This window comes from Alexandromys fortis, unplaced genomic scaffold (assembly GCF_014885135.2).
Source record: "Alexandromys fortis isolate MF-2015 unplaced genomic scaffold, M_Fortis_MF-2015_v1.1 scaffold_24, whole genome shotgun sequence".
In the NCBI taxonomy this organism is placed as follows: domain Eukaryota; kingdom Metazoa; phylum Chordata; class Mammalia; order Rodentia; family Cricetidae; genus Alexandromys; species Alexandromys fortis.
Genome location: NW_026067906.1, coordinates 8,459,503 through 8,479,094, shown reverse-complemented (window position 1 = coordinate 8,479,094; position 19,592 = coordinate 8,459,503). Strand labels below are relative to the sequence as shown.

Here is a 19,592-nt window from a genome sequence, read left to right as displayed (position 1 = left end):
TGCTTAGTTTCATCTGTGAATTCTGAAACACAGTTTGTATTTTACTTGAACTGCACATGTTCATTATCTTTGTGTGTTTGTGTTCTTATTATTTCCCTTGGTGATTTCATAAAATCCCCTGCCCATATGCTATTATGTTATTCATAATCATTAAATAACACATGCTTTTATTCTTAGAACCATGTGGTGCTCCTGGGTTTACATACTGGGTACTTTATAAAGTGACTGTCTATTGCCAATTTTTGGTCATGATCAATAAGATTTACAATTTCTTATTAACCTAGCTCAGCCTCTGGGTAAGCATGAAATTCCTCCAGGACACTCCCAGGCAAATGCAGGCTACATGACCATGGTCCCTTTCTCTTTGCTGTCAGTATGCACAAAAGACACGCCATCGTATAACTAACCATGTTCTCAGATGCTGGAGTCATTGGAGACCCTTTCTTTCTCCAGAAACCCCTCACTTTGTCAAGGTGGGAAGAAGCCTATAGTCTGTGTCTTCCACAAGAAGACATCTCTTTCCTCTTGTCCGTGGCTGGTGACATTAAATAGATACATAATAAACAGCCATTTATGAACCATCCGGTTCATAATGATTAGTCTAACATTTTTAGATTACTAGTCAGATAATAGAGAACCTATTATGTTTTGTCTATTAATCGATATATTGAGGCGAATGTCAGCATAATGTCTGTGTCAGGCTAATATCTTTATGATTTTATTTAGTGTATGTGTTGGTGGAGTTTGGAACTGCACTGAGCATGACTGTCCAGGTAATTCTTTCAAATGTTAAAAACCAATCTTGAAATCTTAAAAAGTAGTTTTTAACTTGGAAGGGAAAACAACTCTGATTTTTATGAATGCATCTCATATATACCTCAAAGCATGTAATAACACAAAGTTTGCTTGTAGAGGATAATTGAGAAATTGAATACATGGTACCATTAAGTAGGCAACTTTGGTAAAATTTTGTTAAAATGGGTAAATATAATGCCTAAAACAACTTGGAAAGGCTATCGTTTAATAATTTTTAAATGAAATTTAATGACTTAGTTTGTCAGATCAGTAAAACTAAATTTACACTTTAGATTTTCTTTTGAGGTATGCTTATTTATCCTAAATTGTTGTCCTCCTGCTGTTCAGGAATTAACATACTTTTTCCTCCCTCCTTTTTCTGTGTTCTTCTCCTTCCTTATTTATTTTGGATAGTTCAGTGCTCTGTTGTGGGCGACTCTCATTTTACCACCTTTGACGGGCGCCATTACTCTTTCATTGGCTTGTGCCAGTACATCCTTGTGAAAGGAACTGGAAAAGATAAATTCACAATTACTTTACAGAAAGCTCACTGTGAACAGGTAAGTGCTAACGCCCAACAGTAAGCAGGGGAATAATCACAGTTCAGACTCCAACTTCACATTCTGATTAAGTGACAACTCTGATTAATAGATTATTCTTAATGTATTGATTTTTAATATGTCATTATTCCTAATATATCACAAAAGAATAAAAATGCTCACTGTTAGTCATGACATATATTGATGATGTGATGAACCTTGACTTTAGATGTATTTACATTTGCAAAGAAAAATAACTCAAAGTTTTTTATGTATGTTCTTTTTTGAAAGTTAATGCATGATTTCGCTATAGGACTAAGCCTTAATTTATTGCCAAACTCTTTGCGTAACAGGGTAGTTTGTTTGTATAAGATCCAGTAGATTTCATATCATTCTAAAGGGATACATAAAATGGAATAATATAATACACAATTTTTTGACTTATTATAATATCAATGTTGGATCTTTTCTTTAAATAAAAAGCATCATTAATTTGTTACAAAAGGAAAAGTAATTTCAAAAATTTACCCACACCTTTAATAATCAGCTCGAGGAATCCTACAGAAGATTGGGGAATGGTAAAGGATTGTAGGAGCCAGAGGGGTCAGGGACATCACAGGAAAACTCACAGCAACAACTAACCTGGGGTCCACAGACACTCAACCAACAATCAGGGAGCCTGTGTGGATTTCACTTAGGACCTCTGCATGTATATTATCATTGTGTGGCTTGGTGTTCTTAGAGAGGGGGCTGTCTTACATTCTTTTGCCTGCTTATATTGGATCTTTCTTTGTCTATTGGATGACTACATCCAGCCTTCATATGAGGGGAGGGGCCTAGTCTTAGGGAAACTTGATTATGCCATGGCTGGCTGATAGCTATGAGAGGCCTTCCCTTTTCTGAAAGGAAACAGAGGAATGGATTGGGAGCAGTGGGAGGAGAGGTAGGTGGAATGAGGGAAGAGACATTGTAGTTAGGATGTAATATGTAAGAGAAAAATAAATAAAAAATAATTCCAATAAAAGGCCATTTTCAACAAACATTATTAACTAAGTCCTCCCCCCCCTCCATAGTTTGTTTTTGAGAGAGACTCTTGCTATGTAGCACAGTCTAACCTCAGATTTTTAACACTCTTCCTTCCTCAACGTCTGGAGTGCTGGGAATATTCATGTGAACCAGCATGCCTGGCTCCAACTTGATTCTTTCATTGAAATTTATTAGTGTTTGAATTAGCTTTAGAATGAGTCCTAAATTGTTGGTTATACAATGCAATTGTCTGCGTGACAAGTTTGTCAGTTGTACTTGCTAAGTGATGCACCAGGTATTTTAGAAGACAATTGCTGGCACTTGACTGAAAATATTGCTATTACACAGTTTCTGCAATCCGTATCATATTTGATATATTATAGCCAACCATACATTGCGAGGGGTGGGATTACATGAAATGGATTATGTATCAGTTGCTCATTATATCTATCACCAACACCAAGCCTCCATTATATATGAGAAATTATTTATACGTACTCTTTTTTTCTGTCTTCCCCTTTCTCTCCCATCCTTCTCCCATCTTCTTGCCTCTGTCCCTTCTTTTCTATCACGAACACTTTGACTTTTATGCAGAACCTGGGTTTGGTCTGCCTTCAGTCGATAACTCTGATACTGGAGGATGATTTCAACAAACAAGTGACGCTCAGTAGGGGAGGCCAGATCCTCACCAGTCCCAACCACGGCTTCACTCTGAACGGTAAGAAGCAATGCTGTGCGTGCATTAGCATCAATAGCAAGCACAATCTAAAGATTTTCTTCTTGTTTGATGACAAAACATTTACTGGGTGCTTGTGTCCTTCTACCAACAATACTGGAGGCATCATATTTACTATTTTTCTCAAGTGGCCTAGAGTTTGCACAAGCAAACAGATTCTCGAAATAAAATGAGATAGACTCAAAAATTTGTGGAGGATTTTGCGGGTTTGAATGAGGAGGAGTAGCCCATTCAACACTGGACAAAGGGCTTTCTGGGTTAAGAGAAGATTGGAAGCTGAGAAATTATTAGGGTGAAAAGCTGAGGTAGTGCTGTGGAGGGAAGTGAGGGATAAGTGTATGAAGCTTGTTTAGAGGATAATGTGACCAAATTGACATTGCCACATCCTTGAGAGAGCCAACAGAGACCATCCAGAGCTGACATCAGGAAAGCGAGTGGGGAATGAACAGTGTGTCGAGGGCTTCGTATGTGGTAGTTTCCTGAGATGGACCTTGTTGATGTCCACATCGCAACATAGATATTAAAGATATTCTTTTGCTCTCCCAGTGAGAGCTCTCGGCAATGTGCCAGCTTGTGTTACAAGTCACATGTCAGTGTCACGCAGGTATCATGTTAAGAAAATTCATACAGAAATAAATATAAAATAGTTATCATTTTTTGAAATGGAAATTCCATACACTTTTGCCAAATAAACAGTGAGTTTTAAGGAGTTTCTTTTGTTTTCCTTTTTTATGACTATGAGGACAGCGGTGTGGAAGTGATTTTGAGATGACAGATATCAACAATACAACATGCAGCATGCTGTCTAGTGAGGCGTGGCAGAGCCAAGGAGGAGCTGCTCCAAGGCAGAGAGAGTAGAGACAGGGGGGAGACAGACTGATGAGGGTCTCTCAGAACACTAGTGGCCGGCACATACTGCTGGATTCATTGGCGATGTTTGGGGAAGACAATGAGGAAAATACAGTGGTCAAAGATTTTTCAGGTTTATGTCATTAGGGACCAAATTGAGAAATTTAAAATCTTTAAAAAAAAAATTGACAGAGGAGCAATGAAGAGCTTTTGGTGACAAAGTCACTCTCTTAGTTTTGAGCATGAGTTTGTCTGTGTTGTGTCTCATAAAATAGTGATTACCAAGAGCTATATTTTCCATTTCTTTTTGTTGGCATTCACAAGAATATGGAATAAATGTAAGGAAATTGATACTTCCTAACGGATCATGGCCATTTTAGGATAGCATCACACATGCCATGCTACACCACATCATACACACATACATGTACACACACTGCATCCCCATAAACACACACAAATGACATATACACACAAATATACACAAACACAGGTCACATGCCACACCTCCACCCCCAACTTCCCCATATAACCATACACCTCATCTCTGCTATACTATTCATTCCTACCACACACAAACATATACACATACACCACACACAAGCACACACACTCTAAAAAAGATGATTAGAATTCAAATATCTAAGACCTACCACTTTAAGGTGTTGACAATGGAAATTATGTGTTGATAACAGTCCATATGGAATACTGCCAAAGATTGAGAAAGTGGGAGTGAGGGAAGGAAACAAGAGAACACAAGAAGCCACTAGGAAAGATTCATTCCTGGAGCATAGACAAGTCCTGCCAGCTGGCTACACACTTACAGGTGTAATAGAAAGAGAGGCCTACTGCTACCCTTGGTCATCTCCGAACACTGCCTCTCTGCGACAACACTCATTTATCTATGTTATTTCCCTCCAGGCGTTGTGGAAATCCAAACCCTGTCATCCTTATTCATTCTTCTGAGAACCAACTTTGGCTTAAAGATCTTGTTTGCTATTGATGGAGAAAGAATTTACATACAGCTCTCCAGTGCATGGAAAAGAAGGACATTAGGGCTATGTGGTACCTTTAATGGCAACATCAGAGATGACTTTCTGTAAGTGTGATTTATGTCCAGCTCGTTGAGTTTAATGACTGTCAGTTTAGAGGAGGGCGATTCATTAAAAAAATGTTTACATAACGGATAGGAGGTCAGCAATCGCTGGCTAAGCACTTCACATATACCATCATATTTAACTTGTATAGCCACCCCCGCATTAGTGTTCTTGTCTCAGTAATTAGAGAAGAAACTAAGACCCCCAAGGGGACAAAAAAGTCATTCAAGGTCACTTAGGATTTCTTTAAGTTTTCCCACTCAAGACCCTTTTATCCATGAACTTTTATGCAGTACAACATAATATATATATCAGACATATAGTGATAATAAGCTATTAGAAAAATTATTTTAAATAATTCTTTGCTATAATATAATTTTAATGTTTAAGATGAAAGCAAACTTACATAGTGAGAAGATGATTGTGTTTTTACTCAAAGAATTGAATTGAATATGCCATACTGCAGGACATACAGCCAGATTCACCCAATATTTTGGTTTTATAAACATCAATATTGAGAATGCTGTTTCACATAAAAAATGTAGTAGAAAATGGTAGAGCCACGTTTACGGTCATTTCAGATGATCTTGAAAAATTTGTCTTAATCTCAAGCCAAAATTTGATGACTTTTAAAACAAAACTCAAATCAACAAGTAAAAGGCTCAAAAATCAAGCATTCTGTCAATACACTCCAAATATATATCAATTTGATATTTATATGAGGGAGGAATTATGGTAGAAAATATTAAAAATACGCTTTCTAAAACAAAGCTGTTGTTTGCTTAAGAGTAAACATCTTTGTGCGGTTTAAATATTGCAATTCACAGCATACAATATTCTCCAGCCAGAGATGAGGTGCTCCAGGCAGCATTTGTTGACGTTGTATGGCATGACAGTATGTAACGTGCATAGCATGTGTTGTGTGGCATGATGGTACGTGAAGTGCGTAGTGTGCGTTGTGTGTGCAGAACCAAAGTTGCCGTAGATTTGTGCAATGCCTCGCAATTGATTGCTGAGAGAAACACCTTGGAATCACAACGTATTTAATGTGATGTGATTGTGTGTGTGTGTGTTTGTGTGTGTGTGTGTGTGTGTGCTGTGCAGGTCAGGAGTCAACCTAGAGTGCTGCTTTTCGGGGCCACCCACCTTGCCTTTTGAGGCAGGATCTCTATTGGTCTGGAGCTCCCTGATTAGTATAGGCTGTGTGCTCAGACGCCAGGACTCCAGCTGACTCTACCTTCCCAGTGCTGGGATTCTAAGTGTGCACCCCCATTTTCTACAGGGATTTTAGGGATCAGAAAATGTCTTATGTAGCCCAGGATGGATTCAAACCTGCAGTGCAAGCCAACGTTGACCTTGAACCCCTGATCCTTTTGCTTCCACCTCCCAAGCATTGGTATTATAGGCACCTGTTCCGCATGTAACCTCATTTGTCTTGGAATTTAGCTTGGGCGGTTAACCAAAGGGTTAATCAGAACCCTTTGATTGCTGCCAAACTTTTCATGGCCACCTTTCATTTGCACACCTCCATATGTGTCATGATCACACTTTAAGATAAACTATGAACTAGCCCACATTCTGGAGTGATGCTTGACTTGACTTTATGCAATGGGACTCAGGATGTGGCTCACTGCTGCCTCTTGTGCGCTCCTCTGCTACATAGCAAGTTCAGTCATCTGCTTTTAGAAACCGGCAACCTTTTAGAAAATCCTAATGTCATTTGTATTAATTATTATTTACAGTACGTGCTGGTTTTGTTTGGCACTGCTGTTAGTTAGGAGACAAATTTTGGTGTCTAAGTTAGTTGGATTTTTCTGAAAATTGCTGTTGCTTTGGCAGACAAGCAATAAATTACGTCTGTCTCCTTGATATGAGAATGTGCTTTTGCAACACCTGTTCAAATCAACAGTTCCTGCTTCAGGGTCCTGATGAGAGTACCGGTCCTTTGCTCTGAAGCCCCCCTGGGAGCCAGTTAAGTGATGACTGGGTACTCATCCTCCGCAAACTGATGTTGCACTATCAAGAAGGGACTTTACCCATTAGGGAACATGGAATTAAAAGCTAACAACCCTGAAGGCTGTCAGGAGTGGTCGGGAGCTGGGCTGAAGGTGGGGCTGGTGGAAGGGAGTTGTTGACCAGTGGATGACTAGAGGTCTTCCACCCAGCACAGGAACAAGCGTTGATATGTTAGATACTTGAACATTGCTAAGAGGCTAAATGGCAAATTTCCTCATGCAATAATGACAAGAATATGAGGTGGCATCTGTGTCTGTTAGCTTGGCTCAACCGTTGCAGAGTGGATACGTGTGACGTTAAAGAATTGTATTGTACATACTAAATACATACAATTTTAAGCTGGCTCATAATATCCATATAAAAGATTCTAATGACGAACTATTTGGTGACAGGTGAGAAGCTAATAGTGCACATAATATATTGAGGTAATTTTAAAATAATAAATGTTGCCCTTCGTGGTCATAACCAGAAATAGAGTATAAGCTTAGAGGTCGCTGTGGGCTGAGCATCCAGGGAATATGTCACAGAAGAGCTGAGCTGTTCTCTAAATAACATGTGATTTCCCCCCAAATAACTCCACACATAATCTTTCCCTCTGTGAGTTTTCCCTTTATAATCTTAATCGTAAACTCTGATTTAATAATCAAACCAAGCAGACAGTATTTGCTTTGTAAAATTGAGTTTATATCTAGCTGAAGTAAGGTCTGGATTAGCTGTGAGAAGAATATCATTTATTGGTTTTCGCACCAAACTGCCAGGGTTGTGAGCATTTGAAGTCTACTACCCTTGGTCGCTGTAATCGTAGAACTTGCTCATTCCGGATAGACAGCCTACCTGAGCAGAACTTTTAACCACGCACCAAGAAGTTCACTGAATGTGTAATGAAATAATGAGAGCTGATGCTTTAATTAAAGTTTCAAAAGTAAAGTTTATCTTACATTATCTCTAACGCAATTTATTTACTTTCAGATTTTTTTTATTTACTTGAAGTTAAAATAACAATGTCTCTACCACATTTTCAAAACAGAAACCAGGCTAGGAGGCTTGGCTCAGATGTCCAGAAAAGACATTAAGCCCTCTTTCTTGGCCTTGTTTGTCAGAATGGGTTAGCAGTCAGAGTTTAACAGATGGCAGATCTGTCTGCCTCTCTCCGAGGCACCAGTCCTTTCCATGCATAAACATTCAGGCGCGATAAGGATGCAGGATAATATTTCAGTCAGAGATAACTCTTCAACAGTGTTTAGCTTTTCAGCTAAAGTAGTTAAAATTCTTTACTTGAGAAAGGTTAATGCGAATCTACAAACATAGTTTAATGGAAAAATATTAATTGAGAATTTATTTTACATGCCCTGTTAGAGTAAGTCAGGTATGGTGAGTTGAAAGGCCATTTTATAACGTGAAATACAATAAATAAACAGGCCTACATTCTGGTTCCTATCTTTAACCAATTTATTGTTTTAAGTCAACCAAGTGAAATAAGAGAGCCAGGCTCTGGGTAGCTCCTCCTGGGAACCCTGAGATATTTTGCTTTCCCTGGGAGGAGGCAGGGAGAAAGAAGGCAAGGAAAGACATAAATAGAACTCAGGCAGTTTCTTGAATTTTAATACCTTCATTTGAACAAAATGAGACTTTTATTTTAGGCTTCTTATAGTTCTTTAGCATCCTGGGGGCTTGTGGGGAAATAGCAAAAGGAAGGAGAGGATGCACGGTATGAGGGGAAACGTCACCCAATGTTTTGTGCACTGGTTTCTTTCTCTCCTTTCTGTGCCGTTGAAGAACTGGTCTCAGCTAGCTGGTGACTGAAGCACTGACCTTTTAGTGTGCTGTGAGAGAGGAAGTCAAGCCTAGACTTCTGCTCAGACACTTCGGGGCTATGAGCACAGGCCTATATATCCTTAAGGAGACTGGATTTGCTTTCTGGATCCGTATAAGTAGTCTTCACAGGCCCTGGATTGATAGGGAATCACTTAGCCAACATTGGCTGTTGAATTAATGAGTTTTGAGGGCCCCTGAAGGTGGAACTTCATATTTGCTTCCTTGATATTGTAGTCACACTTTAAAAGGGTGTTTTTTTTCTCTTCTGTTTTGGTCTACTGGGGAAACTGAAGAAGTGAGGAAATTTGAAGGAAGGGTGACGCTCTATCATTTTTTACCCCAATTTTAATGGTATTAATTTTGCTCAGTATTTCAGGCCTTACAAAATAAATTGGTATAATAAGTCAAGAGTATAGGCCACTTTACCCTACACTATTTGCCATTAGCTTGAATAGACCATAGGAACTTTGTACTTCTACATTCCCACAATTACCCTAATCCACACTCAGATTGAATTTTTGGTTATGTGGGTACTGTGGGAGCCAGGGCTGATCTTTTGTTTCCTTGGATACCAGCTTAATGACACTGATCAACATTTCTCTGAGATACTTTCTTGCTTCTTTTATAAAATGGGCATAAGGATGATTTCTTCACAAAGCAAAAATGAAGATTCAATCACATTACCTATGTTGATATTTCACACCTTGAAAAAAATCTCAATATTGGGAAGCTGAAATGCTTATGTTTCTTAGAAATTGCTAGCAAACTTGAAGTTCTAAGATTTACTTAAATATTAAGAAAAGGAACATTTGCTTATTTGAATATTTGAAGGATATGCACGAATAAGGTGAATGAGAGAGACGATGGTGAACATTTTCTTGGCTTTCCAGCTCTCCATCTGGCATGATAGAAGGAACCCCACAGCTTCACGCACATGCGTGGAGAGTTTCCTCCACTTGTTTTGCTCCTGTCCACGTCCCGATGGTGGACCCCTGTAATATCAATCAACAGAACAGTAAGTCTTCCTTTTCACATGTAGACTTAAGGGGAGATGCTCAGCATGTTACTCTATTTTTATAACATTATGCTATGATTTGAAATTATGATTTATTCATTATGTAAGAGCACTCACTGCCATTCCTTATGTGTTTTTGTTCAGTCATATGCCTACATCCATGCCTGTTAAATGTAATTAGGGCTATTTAAAAGAACAGCAAACAACCCATTACTTTGCATTTAAAAATTTATACATCATGGGTATTTATAATTTTTCTTCTTCTTAAACACAGTCTGTGTTTTGGGGTTTTTGGATGCTGGAAACACTCTAACACTGCTGACAGACTTTAGGGATGCTCAGCTTCAGTTTCATGGTGTGATAACTCAAGTACATCATGGATTTATTCCTATGCACAGCATCCATTATAGCTTCATGAGCAGGGAGTCCATAATTTAGTTTGGATGTGCTGGGAAGAACAGACAATCTTGCTCCCAACACTTAAAAAAAAAAGAAATTAGATGTTTTTAACTTGATGAGGAGGATTGTCAGTCTCTCTCTTTAATCTCAAGAGTACTGTAATCTTGGCCTGTATCATTTATTACATTGACGTCCCATTTCCATTTTCCTCCATTCCATTCTGATACTTTAAAAATGAATTTACTTCTTCAACTAATCTCATTTGGTTTTAATATCTTGTTTCTAACATTGACAATTTCCTTCTTGCTGTTGCAGCGACTTTATTATTTATCAAGTTGCCCCGTAGAGGTTTCAGTGGGGTTCTTGCAGAGCTGTGCCTTCTGGCTGTGGTTCTTATCAGCCTCCACTGTGTCCGTTTTACCACATTTTTCTTTGCTTTGCTTTCACACTTGATGCCTTCTGTGGTGTATGCTTTAGAGATTTTCTTTTTTTGCTTTTGCTGTGAACTATGATTTCTTGAAAATCCCAAACACGCAAATTAAGAAAGAAGCAGGAAGAAAGGAAAAATCGATAAAAAGACAGTAACTTTGAACCAAACTCTTGATATTTTCTCACAAGGATCTTCTTGAGTTACCTCTTATACAACAGCAGCACGATTTGATCTACAATTTCTTCGAACACAAAGGAATGGCCTTATCAGTGCGTTATTTTACTTTCAGGATTCTTGGGGTTAGGACTGTGTCTCCCAACTGTGTACAGTCATTTGTTTTGCATTTGCATGCATCTTTAATGCAAAAATAGTGTTTAGGTAACTACCAGGGTTTTTATTATTAATAAATATATCAGATCTGGGAGGAGTTGGAAGAAGAGTCGGGTGGTAAATATGATGAAAATGCATTGTATTAAATTCTTAAAGAATTAGTGAAAATATGTCATATTGCAATTAAATATCCTTGGTGCCCTCAACAAAATCAATTCAGTATTGTTCCTTGAAAGTAAAACTATCTGATGTCCATTTGCCTCTCATCACAATGACAATACAAAGACTGGCTGGTTTTTATCTATGAGGAAACCAATGCATGTAAGGTACACTTACATCAAGGAATCACACACCTCACCTTTTCTCAGTTTTCTGAAAGATCTTAGCTCTCTGATCTGGTCAAACTTGTTTTGCTAGTCCTACACAGGAATGCATTAGGTCAAGGACTGATTTGAAGTTGGCAATTATACAAATTTGCTCCAAATACTATAATGACAAATACTATAATTCAAATACTATAATGATATTTGTGTCTCCGAGACTTCAAAATATATTCCAACTCCTAATCATTGTTCACCCATTCTTTCACACATATTTATTAACCAAACAAGAGTGAGCTATTCACGTTTGCTAGATATTGGCCACTGCATTGTGTAGATGTTGAATCGAATGACTCTGACATCTGCCCCATTGTCTTTCACCCTTGAGACTCCATCAGAAGGAATGCAATGATTGCTAGACCTGGAGTAATGTGTTTTCTATAAACTTATCGGCCTATCCATTATCTGGAACCACTTTTCTCATGCTCAGAGGCCTGGAAGTAATATTTGGCAGGTCCTCACAACAGGTTTCCTGAGGCGCTCTTCAGGCTGGGGCTGACTGAGGTTACCACCTCTGTCAGTCTTTCTGTTGCTCAAGTTGTTCAGGTACACTGTAGTTTTGGCTAAAAGACAGTTGAATGTGGCTTCAGTGTTGTTACCTAGTTTGCTCAGCATATTGACTCTCATTTAAAGTAGCAATACAATTCTAGGAAAGGGAGATACTTGAGTAGGTTCGGTACCCCATTCTTAGGGTAATACCTGGCCTCGTATATGAAAGATTCATGGCTTCTTGTTCTGTTAGTTGGGTATGCAGCCCACTGTGACTTCATCCACCAGGAGCTCTTTGCTCCTTGCCATGTCTACGTGAGTCCAGGGCTGTACTATCAGCTGTGCCGCCATGATGCATGCAAGTGTGGAAGCTCCTGCCTATGCAATGCTCTTGCCCACTATGCCTACCTATGTGCTCAGCGTGGTGTGCCCATTGATTTCAGATCACAGATCTCCTTCTGTGGTGAGTATGATAGCACAGGAAGATGACCAGGTAACTCTTGATAGGTTTGTATTCACCATTGCCACTTTTTGACTTTATTAAAGAGATGTCAATATTGTATGTAAATTATTTGAAGTATTCTTATAGTGTTTAAGTACTGAACATAAATGAATACAGAGTTTGTTTAAACTAGATATATGTTGGATAAACGAACTTATAACATAAGGATTGAGTACTATAGTGTTTGCTTAGTATGTGAGAGACCCTTCACTTAAATCCGTGGAAATAGAAGAGGGAGAGATGGAAGAAGGAGTGAAAGGAGGCAAGAGACAGAGAAAGATACACACACAGAGGAAAACACTAATAACTGTTATTTACTACAAAGTTACCGTATGATTATTTATCTTGAAAGATGCATTAGAAATAGTTGGAAAATTTTGAAAATATTCTTATCCTGGAAATATCATATCTAAAGAGTGAAGAATATGGAAGAAGATGATGCACTAAGTCACACAGCTCATCTGTAATTAGACAGGTATAATATACAGTAGGTAGTTTCTAGTTCATGTTCTTGATTTTCAATACTTTTAATTATGATGTTTGCTGTTCCATGTAAGAGAAATTCTATATGTGCCCTATAATTATTTTTCCAGCACATCTCTTAGGCCTCCTGGTTTTGTTTTAACTTTTTTTTTTTTTTTTAAAAGGAAGTTTACTGAAAACTGTTAAATTTGTTGTTTCACGCAGCCCGCTCTCATGTTATAGAAGCAAAATTCAGGGCCTACAAGGCTGGGAATACGAGCCCATTGACCCTTACACATCTGACCCCTGCCCTAGTCCCCTCTTCAATTGAGGCTTCTCATCTCTGAGCAGTCACCTATGGTTCTTCCAGTCTCTTGATTGATGCCACTAAAGGGAGCTTATAATGGCAGAGCCATCTCTCCAGCCTGGCTCTTCCACGTTCTGTTTTTTTTTTTTAAAGGGATTTCCCATTCTCACAAGAGTGATATCCAAGATCTAAGACAACTAGGATCAACACCCCTTCCTCTACTTCAAAGTTTGCACTTTAGTTCTCTCCTAGCTTATGGTGTCTGGAATCTAATCCACTTCCGTACTCACACAGTTACATTAACACACCTAAGCATAATTTTACTTATGTATGAATCAGAATGATCAAGGTGTTTTAATGTATTTCAAATCTTTGTTTGCCTTAAATAAATAAAAATGTTAAAAAGAGTATTCTTATTAGTTCTTTGAAAATTTCAAATGTTTTTTAACTTACTATTTTATTTCTGAGAATTTTATGTGTGAGTGTTCTATCATTTCCCCTCTCCTCCCCCCCGACTTCTGCCATTTCTCCCCACTCCCTCTTAAAGTTAGGGCTTCTTCTATAATTATTATTACTGCATATTTATGCATAAATACAACCTGCTGAGACTATTTAATAATACTCATATATATGTGTTTAGGGCCAAGCATTTGGAATTAGACTGCCTATCAGGGGGCTTGTCTCTGAAGAAGATTGATTCTTAACAACCATTAATTGCCTATAGTTATTTATCTAGGGGTAGGAGTTGATATTTCTCCCATCCACACTGGTATGTCAGCTGGTGTTGTTATTGTGTAGATCTATTTTAAGTTAACTTTAACTAGTCGCCTGCCATTTTTAGTTCCATTTGACCTAAAGAGAAGTTGTAAGTTTTTTTTTTTGAAATAAAAAAGTATAAACATGATTTAAAAAACAAACACTTTATGGATCAATAAAATCAAATAGCATCACATTTACACACGATTGCTTATTTAGGCTTCAAGAATATGGTTAATGTGATGATGACCATACTGGTTAGTTTTGTCAACTTGACACAATGAGAGCCATCTGGGAAACAAGACTCTCAACTTAGGCAATGCCTCCATCAGACTGGTCTGTTATTATAACGGTGAGACATCGATTGTGAACTGATGAAGGAGAGAGTAGCTCACCATGGGCAGTACCACATCCAGATAGGTTGTTCTTGGGTTGTTTAAGAAAGCGTAACTGAACGTGTACCTGGAAACAAGTACCTTTCCTCCGTGGTACTCGAGTCCGGTCCTGTTGGAGTTCCTGTCCGACTTTTCCTTGTGATGGACTGTAATTAGGATGCGTAAGCCAAATAAACCCTTCCTCTCTCAAACTGATTTTGGTCAGTGTTTTATCAAAGCAATGATGAGCAAAGTAGGGTAATGGAATAGCACTATGAAGGTTTAAATGTCACACAGGAAATCACTCAGACTGTTAAAAATATCATCTGTAAGAATGAATAAATATGGTACAGGAATTAAAAATGGCACAGAATGTCTAAGTTAATAGCTTCTTGAATAGGAATTTCACTTCCATGTTATACCCTTAATGAGGCCATCTTTCTGTTTGTCTATCTAGTCATTCATTCATTCTTTGATTTTATTATCAAATCTGTGATGTGTTTATTGCTGCAAGATAGTGTTTGCTGCACGACTTATATCTACTTTGGACCTATGAGTGAGCATATGTTTCTATGCGTGTGAGATTTTTGTAAGTGATGCTAGTTTGTCCACAGCCGTGGTGTGTCAGAAGGGCATGCTGTACCATCACTGTTCCTCATTCTGCCTCCGCTCCTGCACCTCCCTCTCCTCCCCTGAGCAGTGCAATGACGACTGTGCGGAAGGATGCAACTGTCCCGAAGGCAAATTCTACGAGGACACCCTTAACTTCTGTGTGCCCATGTAAGTCACAGAGATGGCTGGACGGCAGCCAGATTGTGTCTGATTTCCCTCTGATAGGTCAAATTAACTTTTGCTCATGGTTCTTTACATGGCTAAGTATTTTTTTTTCTTATATTGTTATCTACTTGTTTCTCAATGTGCTGAGATATTCACAGAAAGTTACAGAAAGCAGTAAAGATTCCATCAGTTAATCCTGAGGCTTTTTCCTACTTGATTTCTCCACACCCAAAAACACTTAGCAATAATGACATGTCCCTGTCACATGAGTGGTAAGATTGTAGGGTACATTCTCATAAAGGTCTTAGCCCTCAGAGGAACCAAAGACTTTGGTTTGCACATAGGAGTAAAAGACACAGCAGATATGTTTTTCTGAAATGCTTTCGGAGACTTTTCTTAGGACTTAACTAGCACTTCAGAACTATTTTGATCTTCAGACTCTCTAATTACCATGTCCAGTTAGTTTCTGCTATTTGCACATTGGAATCGGACCCTACAGTGGCCAATCGCAGAGCAGGGAATCAATTGCCATTTCAATTGTGTTGGAAAAAATTCATATCTTATTTTATTTACTTCGCCTTTCTGCTTATAGCTATCATTGCCGGTGCCATTACAGGGGGAGCATTTATCAGCCTGGGGAGCTCATCCCAACACCCTCAGGATTATGGTAGGTGTCAATGAATATATTAACTCCATATATATCACATTGGGACGTGAAATAGGAAATGCCCGAGATATGTACTGGTGAAACAAAAGCCCTTTAATAGGTTTTGGTTCTTTAAGAGATGTCAGGAGTGGGGTAGTAATTCAGACTACAGCCTGAGGTCTTATAGGTTCATGGTTCATCTATTGGCTCAAAAAAATTAATTCTGGACTGGATCAGAACAATAACATACATAGGGGTCACTTATCACCTCCTGACATATATCAAAGCTGGTCCAATAGCTCTGATAGGATAACACCCATTCCAGATATAACCAGGTTATATCTGGTCCACATAGCAGGACCAGTTTATCTATACCTCTCTCCCAGAATCCTTCTTCCAGCTCATTACAGGTTCTCACAACTGATCTGTAGGTGTCGATAATGCCAACAATTGTACAGAGTCAGAGTTTTTATATTTCCACTAAGCATTAGAGTCTTTCTGTCTGACCTAAGTCATAACCCCCTTTTATCCTTTAGAATTGTTCAGACTACCTAAATGTCAGTTATGAACAGATTTTTAAATTTTAATTTTTTTCTCTTAAGTTTTAAATGTATTTTTGTGTCGAGTATGTCACATTGTATAAATCCAATTGCATCTTTTCCCCTGTTGCTAGAAGCACTTGGGCCAGGCCATTCACAATAATGTGGTATTTTTATCCTCATGTCTCTCACAAGGCCGCTTGCATGGAAGTGTTTGATAAAATACGTCAAAATGAAATCGCTGTCTTCAATAATTATTTATATGAATCACACTTTGGCAGACTATAAATTAACAATTTTTTTACTTCTAGCCAGTGTTCAAATGGGACTGTGAAGTGTGACGAGCCAGCAACCCCCTCTACTGGTGAGTTCAAGATTAAGATTCTCCTGTGGAGTGTGTATCTCAAGGAATGGCTCGGTGGTTCCACAGGGCAGGGAACCCTGACTGCTCTTTGGATTGGAGAGGGAGGGGGAGAGGAGTGGGGGGAGGGGGAGAAAAGTGGGGGGAGGGGGAGGGAAATGGGAGGCTGGGAGGAGGTGGAAACTTTTTTTTCCTATTCTCAATAAAAAAAAAGAAAAGAAAAGAAAATATTTCCAGTGGGGGTGGTACAAATACACCCAATCTACAGATTTCCATTAAAAAAGTAAATAATCAAAAAAAAAATTAAAAAAAAAAGAGCGCTGCCCGCTCTACCAAAGGTCCTGTGTTCGATTCCCAGCAGCCACATGGTGGCTCACAACCATCTGTAATGAGATCTGGTGCTTGCTTGAGGAAGAAACCTGGTCAGTCATCCTTATCAATTTAGACCATTAAACCCAATATGGACAAGTTCAACAGAACCGCCATGTATGGGCTGCCCATGCATGCTTCAGCATTGCCAGGGCAAAAATTCCATTCATTCAGTTTCATGTATCTCAAACACTGCCTCTTACTTACTAGAAGGCATCCAGTCCCAGGCTTTGTTACCCAAGCACATGCATACAGTAATATCATGTAGTCAGCATAGCATTCCAGTGTTTCCTGACTTTCTTCACATCAAGAGTTAGAGTATATGAGGGACAGTTAGAGGTGAGCATACAATGCTGCCCCTAGCTGTGGTTCTCAACTGTCCTGATGCTACAACCCTTTAATCCAGTTCCTCATGTTGTGCTATCTCCCACCCTTAAAGTTACCGAATTGCTGCTTCATAACAACAATTTTGCTACTGTTATGAATCATAATATAAATACTTTTGGAGGGAGAGGTTAGCCAAAGGGTTGTGACCCACAGGTTGAGAATCCCTTGATTAGAGCCACAGCTGATTATGTAACCTTTACACTGTCCACCCAAACACCACTTCGGGTAGCCAAAAGGTTTGAGGGAGCTAGCCCAGATGCTGGCTCTAACAGTGCTGTGGATCAGAAACCAGAAAACTCCGTCTTAGACTAACACTTCACAGTTTTTAATGCGTGCACAAAGTGCTGATGATCTTGCTGAGACCTGGTTCTGATTCAGGAGCAATGCTAGCGATTCTGAATGTCTACCAATGGCCAAGACATTGTCAGTGCTCCTGAGCCCTGTGGTGTGTCTGGGTAGCAGGGTTGCAACGAGTTGAAAATAGCATAGGATAAGAACATGGTGGCACACTCCTATAGGCCAGCAGTGAGTGGGTGGAGATAAGGCAATCTGGATTGCAGGGCCAGATTCAGCTGTACTGAGTTAGAAGCAAACATGGCTTATGGAAAATCCCATTATAAAACTGAAAAGTAGAAACAATAGGTTTATAAAATATATCAGTTACCATTTCTCTTAGAATGTCACCTTCCCACTAGAGTCTGTATCCTGAAAAATCTTCCAATTAGGGAACTGTATAAATCTGTATTCCTGTCAGATAAAGAAATAGCCTGAGATTTTCAGGGACTACAGAACAATTCTGAGCAAATGACAGATCCTGGTTTTCATTCTGATAGGTAGTGAGATTTAGGCTCTGTTACTTAATTGAATACGCAGCTATTTATCATTATAACTCAGCTGTGAGCTGAGCCTTGTGGCGCATTCTACCCTCCCAGTTAAAGAAGCTAAAGCAGAGGGAGGGATTTAAGGCCAGCCTGGGCTGCAGAGGGAGAGCCTGTTTCTTAGAACCCAAAACTAAACAATAAGATCTCCTTTGAATTGTGTGTTCTAGATTTACCTTGCCGGGATTTGGGTCAGTCTGGGGCTTCTCAACAGGCCCCTTATACTGGACCTCATAGTTAACATGAGCTACTGGAAACCTAACTAACTGTTCGCCTCTTACTTCAACATAGTTCATAGTTGAATTGAAGATGCCTAGGTAGCCTGCTTTCTCAACGGAGTGAGTCCTCACCGTTCTATCCCTCTGATCCTATGTAAGGGTCTTGATTCCTGACAGACCCAAAGCCTTCTGGAGAAACAGGAAGTCCCTGTCATGCCTCTGTAACAGTGGCCACTTTTGTACTTTAGAGTATAGTAAAAACTGGTGAAAATAATTATTCATAGGTTAGGCAAGGTCAAGGAGTAACATATATTTATTATGGTTTTATAATTGTTGAAATATGTGTTATAATTTCAGCACTTAAAAATTGGTGTGTTTGAATTAATCAACATACCCCCTTTTTTGTACTTCAAGAAATTATATTTATTTAATTTATTGACCTTTCAGGGAAAATGGGTAAGATTTCCCAGTTTGAAAAAGGTTTTGGAAATTTTAATGATTGAAAAACTCTGACTAGATAATGTTGCTATGCTTCTCAACTCAAGGATCAATGAATGAGAGCATCCTTTAGTTACAGCAATGATTTGGTCCATGAATTTTGTGCTTAAGTTTGTGAAGCCAATACAAAGCTAAAGCCATGTTATCTGTGCTTATATTTGAAGTTCACGCCTGCCCAGCAGGGAAGGAATACTTTGACTGCAGGTTTCCTGACCCCGAATTACCAGCTGGTGGTATAAATTGTGAGACCACGTGTGCAAACCTGGCCATGAACTTCACCTGTGCCCCATCCTCACCCTGCATAAGTGGCTGTGTTTGCGCTCCAGGGTGAGTTCCCTTATCTTGCTAATATGATCATTTAAGATTTTCAGGAAAAGTACGGGTTCTTCAAAAATATTCTTGGGGCCAGCCAGATGGTTTAGTGGTTAACAGAGCTCGCCTTGTGAATCTAATGACCTGAGCTGGATCCCTGGAAGCCACATAAAGGGGAAGGAGAGAGCTGATTCGAAAAAGCTGTCCTCCTACCTCCATAGATAAAGCAGGAGACACTTAGGCCCATGTATGCACATCTTCACGGACTTACACACGCACACACACACACA

At 39.1% G+C, this 19,592-nt stretch overlaps 1 protein-coding gene across 4 annotated transcripts in view; it reads left to right on the top strand.

Moving 5' to 3' along the window:
- Otogl (otogelin like) overlaps positions 1-19,592 on the top strand; it is a 121,477-nt gene that overhangs the window by 24,350 nt on the left and 77,535 nt on the right. For all 4 annotated transcript variants that reach the window (XM_050135533.1, XM_050135530.1, XM_050135532.1 and 1 more), the window contains exons 14-23: positions 727-773; positions 1,210-1,355; positions 2,955-3,078; positions 4,867-5,044; positions 9,764-9,888; positions 12,170-12,379; positions 14,932-15,097; positions 15,687-15,761; positions 16,591-16,643; positions 19,155-19,317. In XM_050135533.1, coding sequence (XP_049991490.1) covers positions 727-773; positions 1,210-1,355; positions 2,955-3,078; positions 4,867-5,044; positions 9,764-9,888; positions 12,170-12,379; positions 14,932-15,097; positions 15,687-15,761; positions 16,591-16,643; positions 19,155-19,317 — 1,287 coding nt within the window. The remainder of the gene's footprint in view (positions 1-726; positions 774-1,209; positions 1,356-2,954; positions 3,079-4,866; positions 5,045-9,763; positions 9,889-12,169; positions 12,380-14,931; positions 15,098-15,686; positions 15,762-16,590; positions 16,644-19,154; positions 19,318-19,592) is intronic.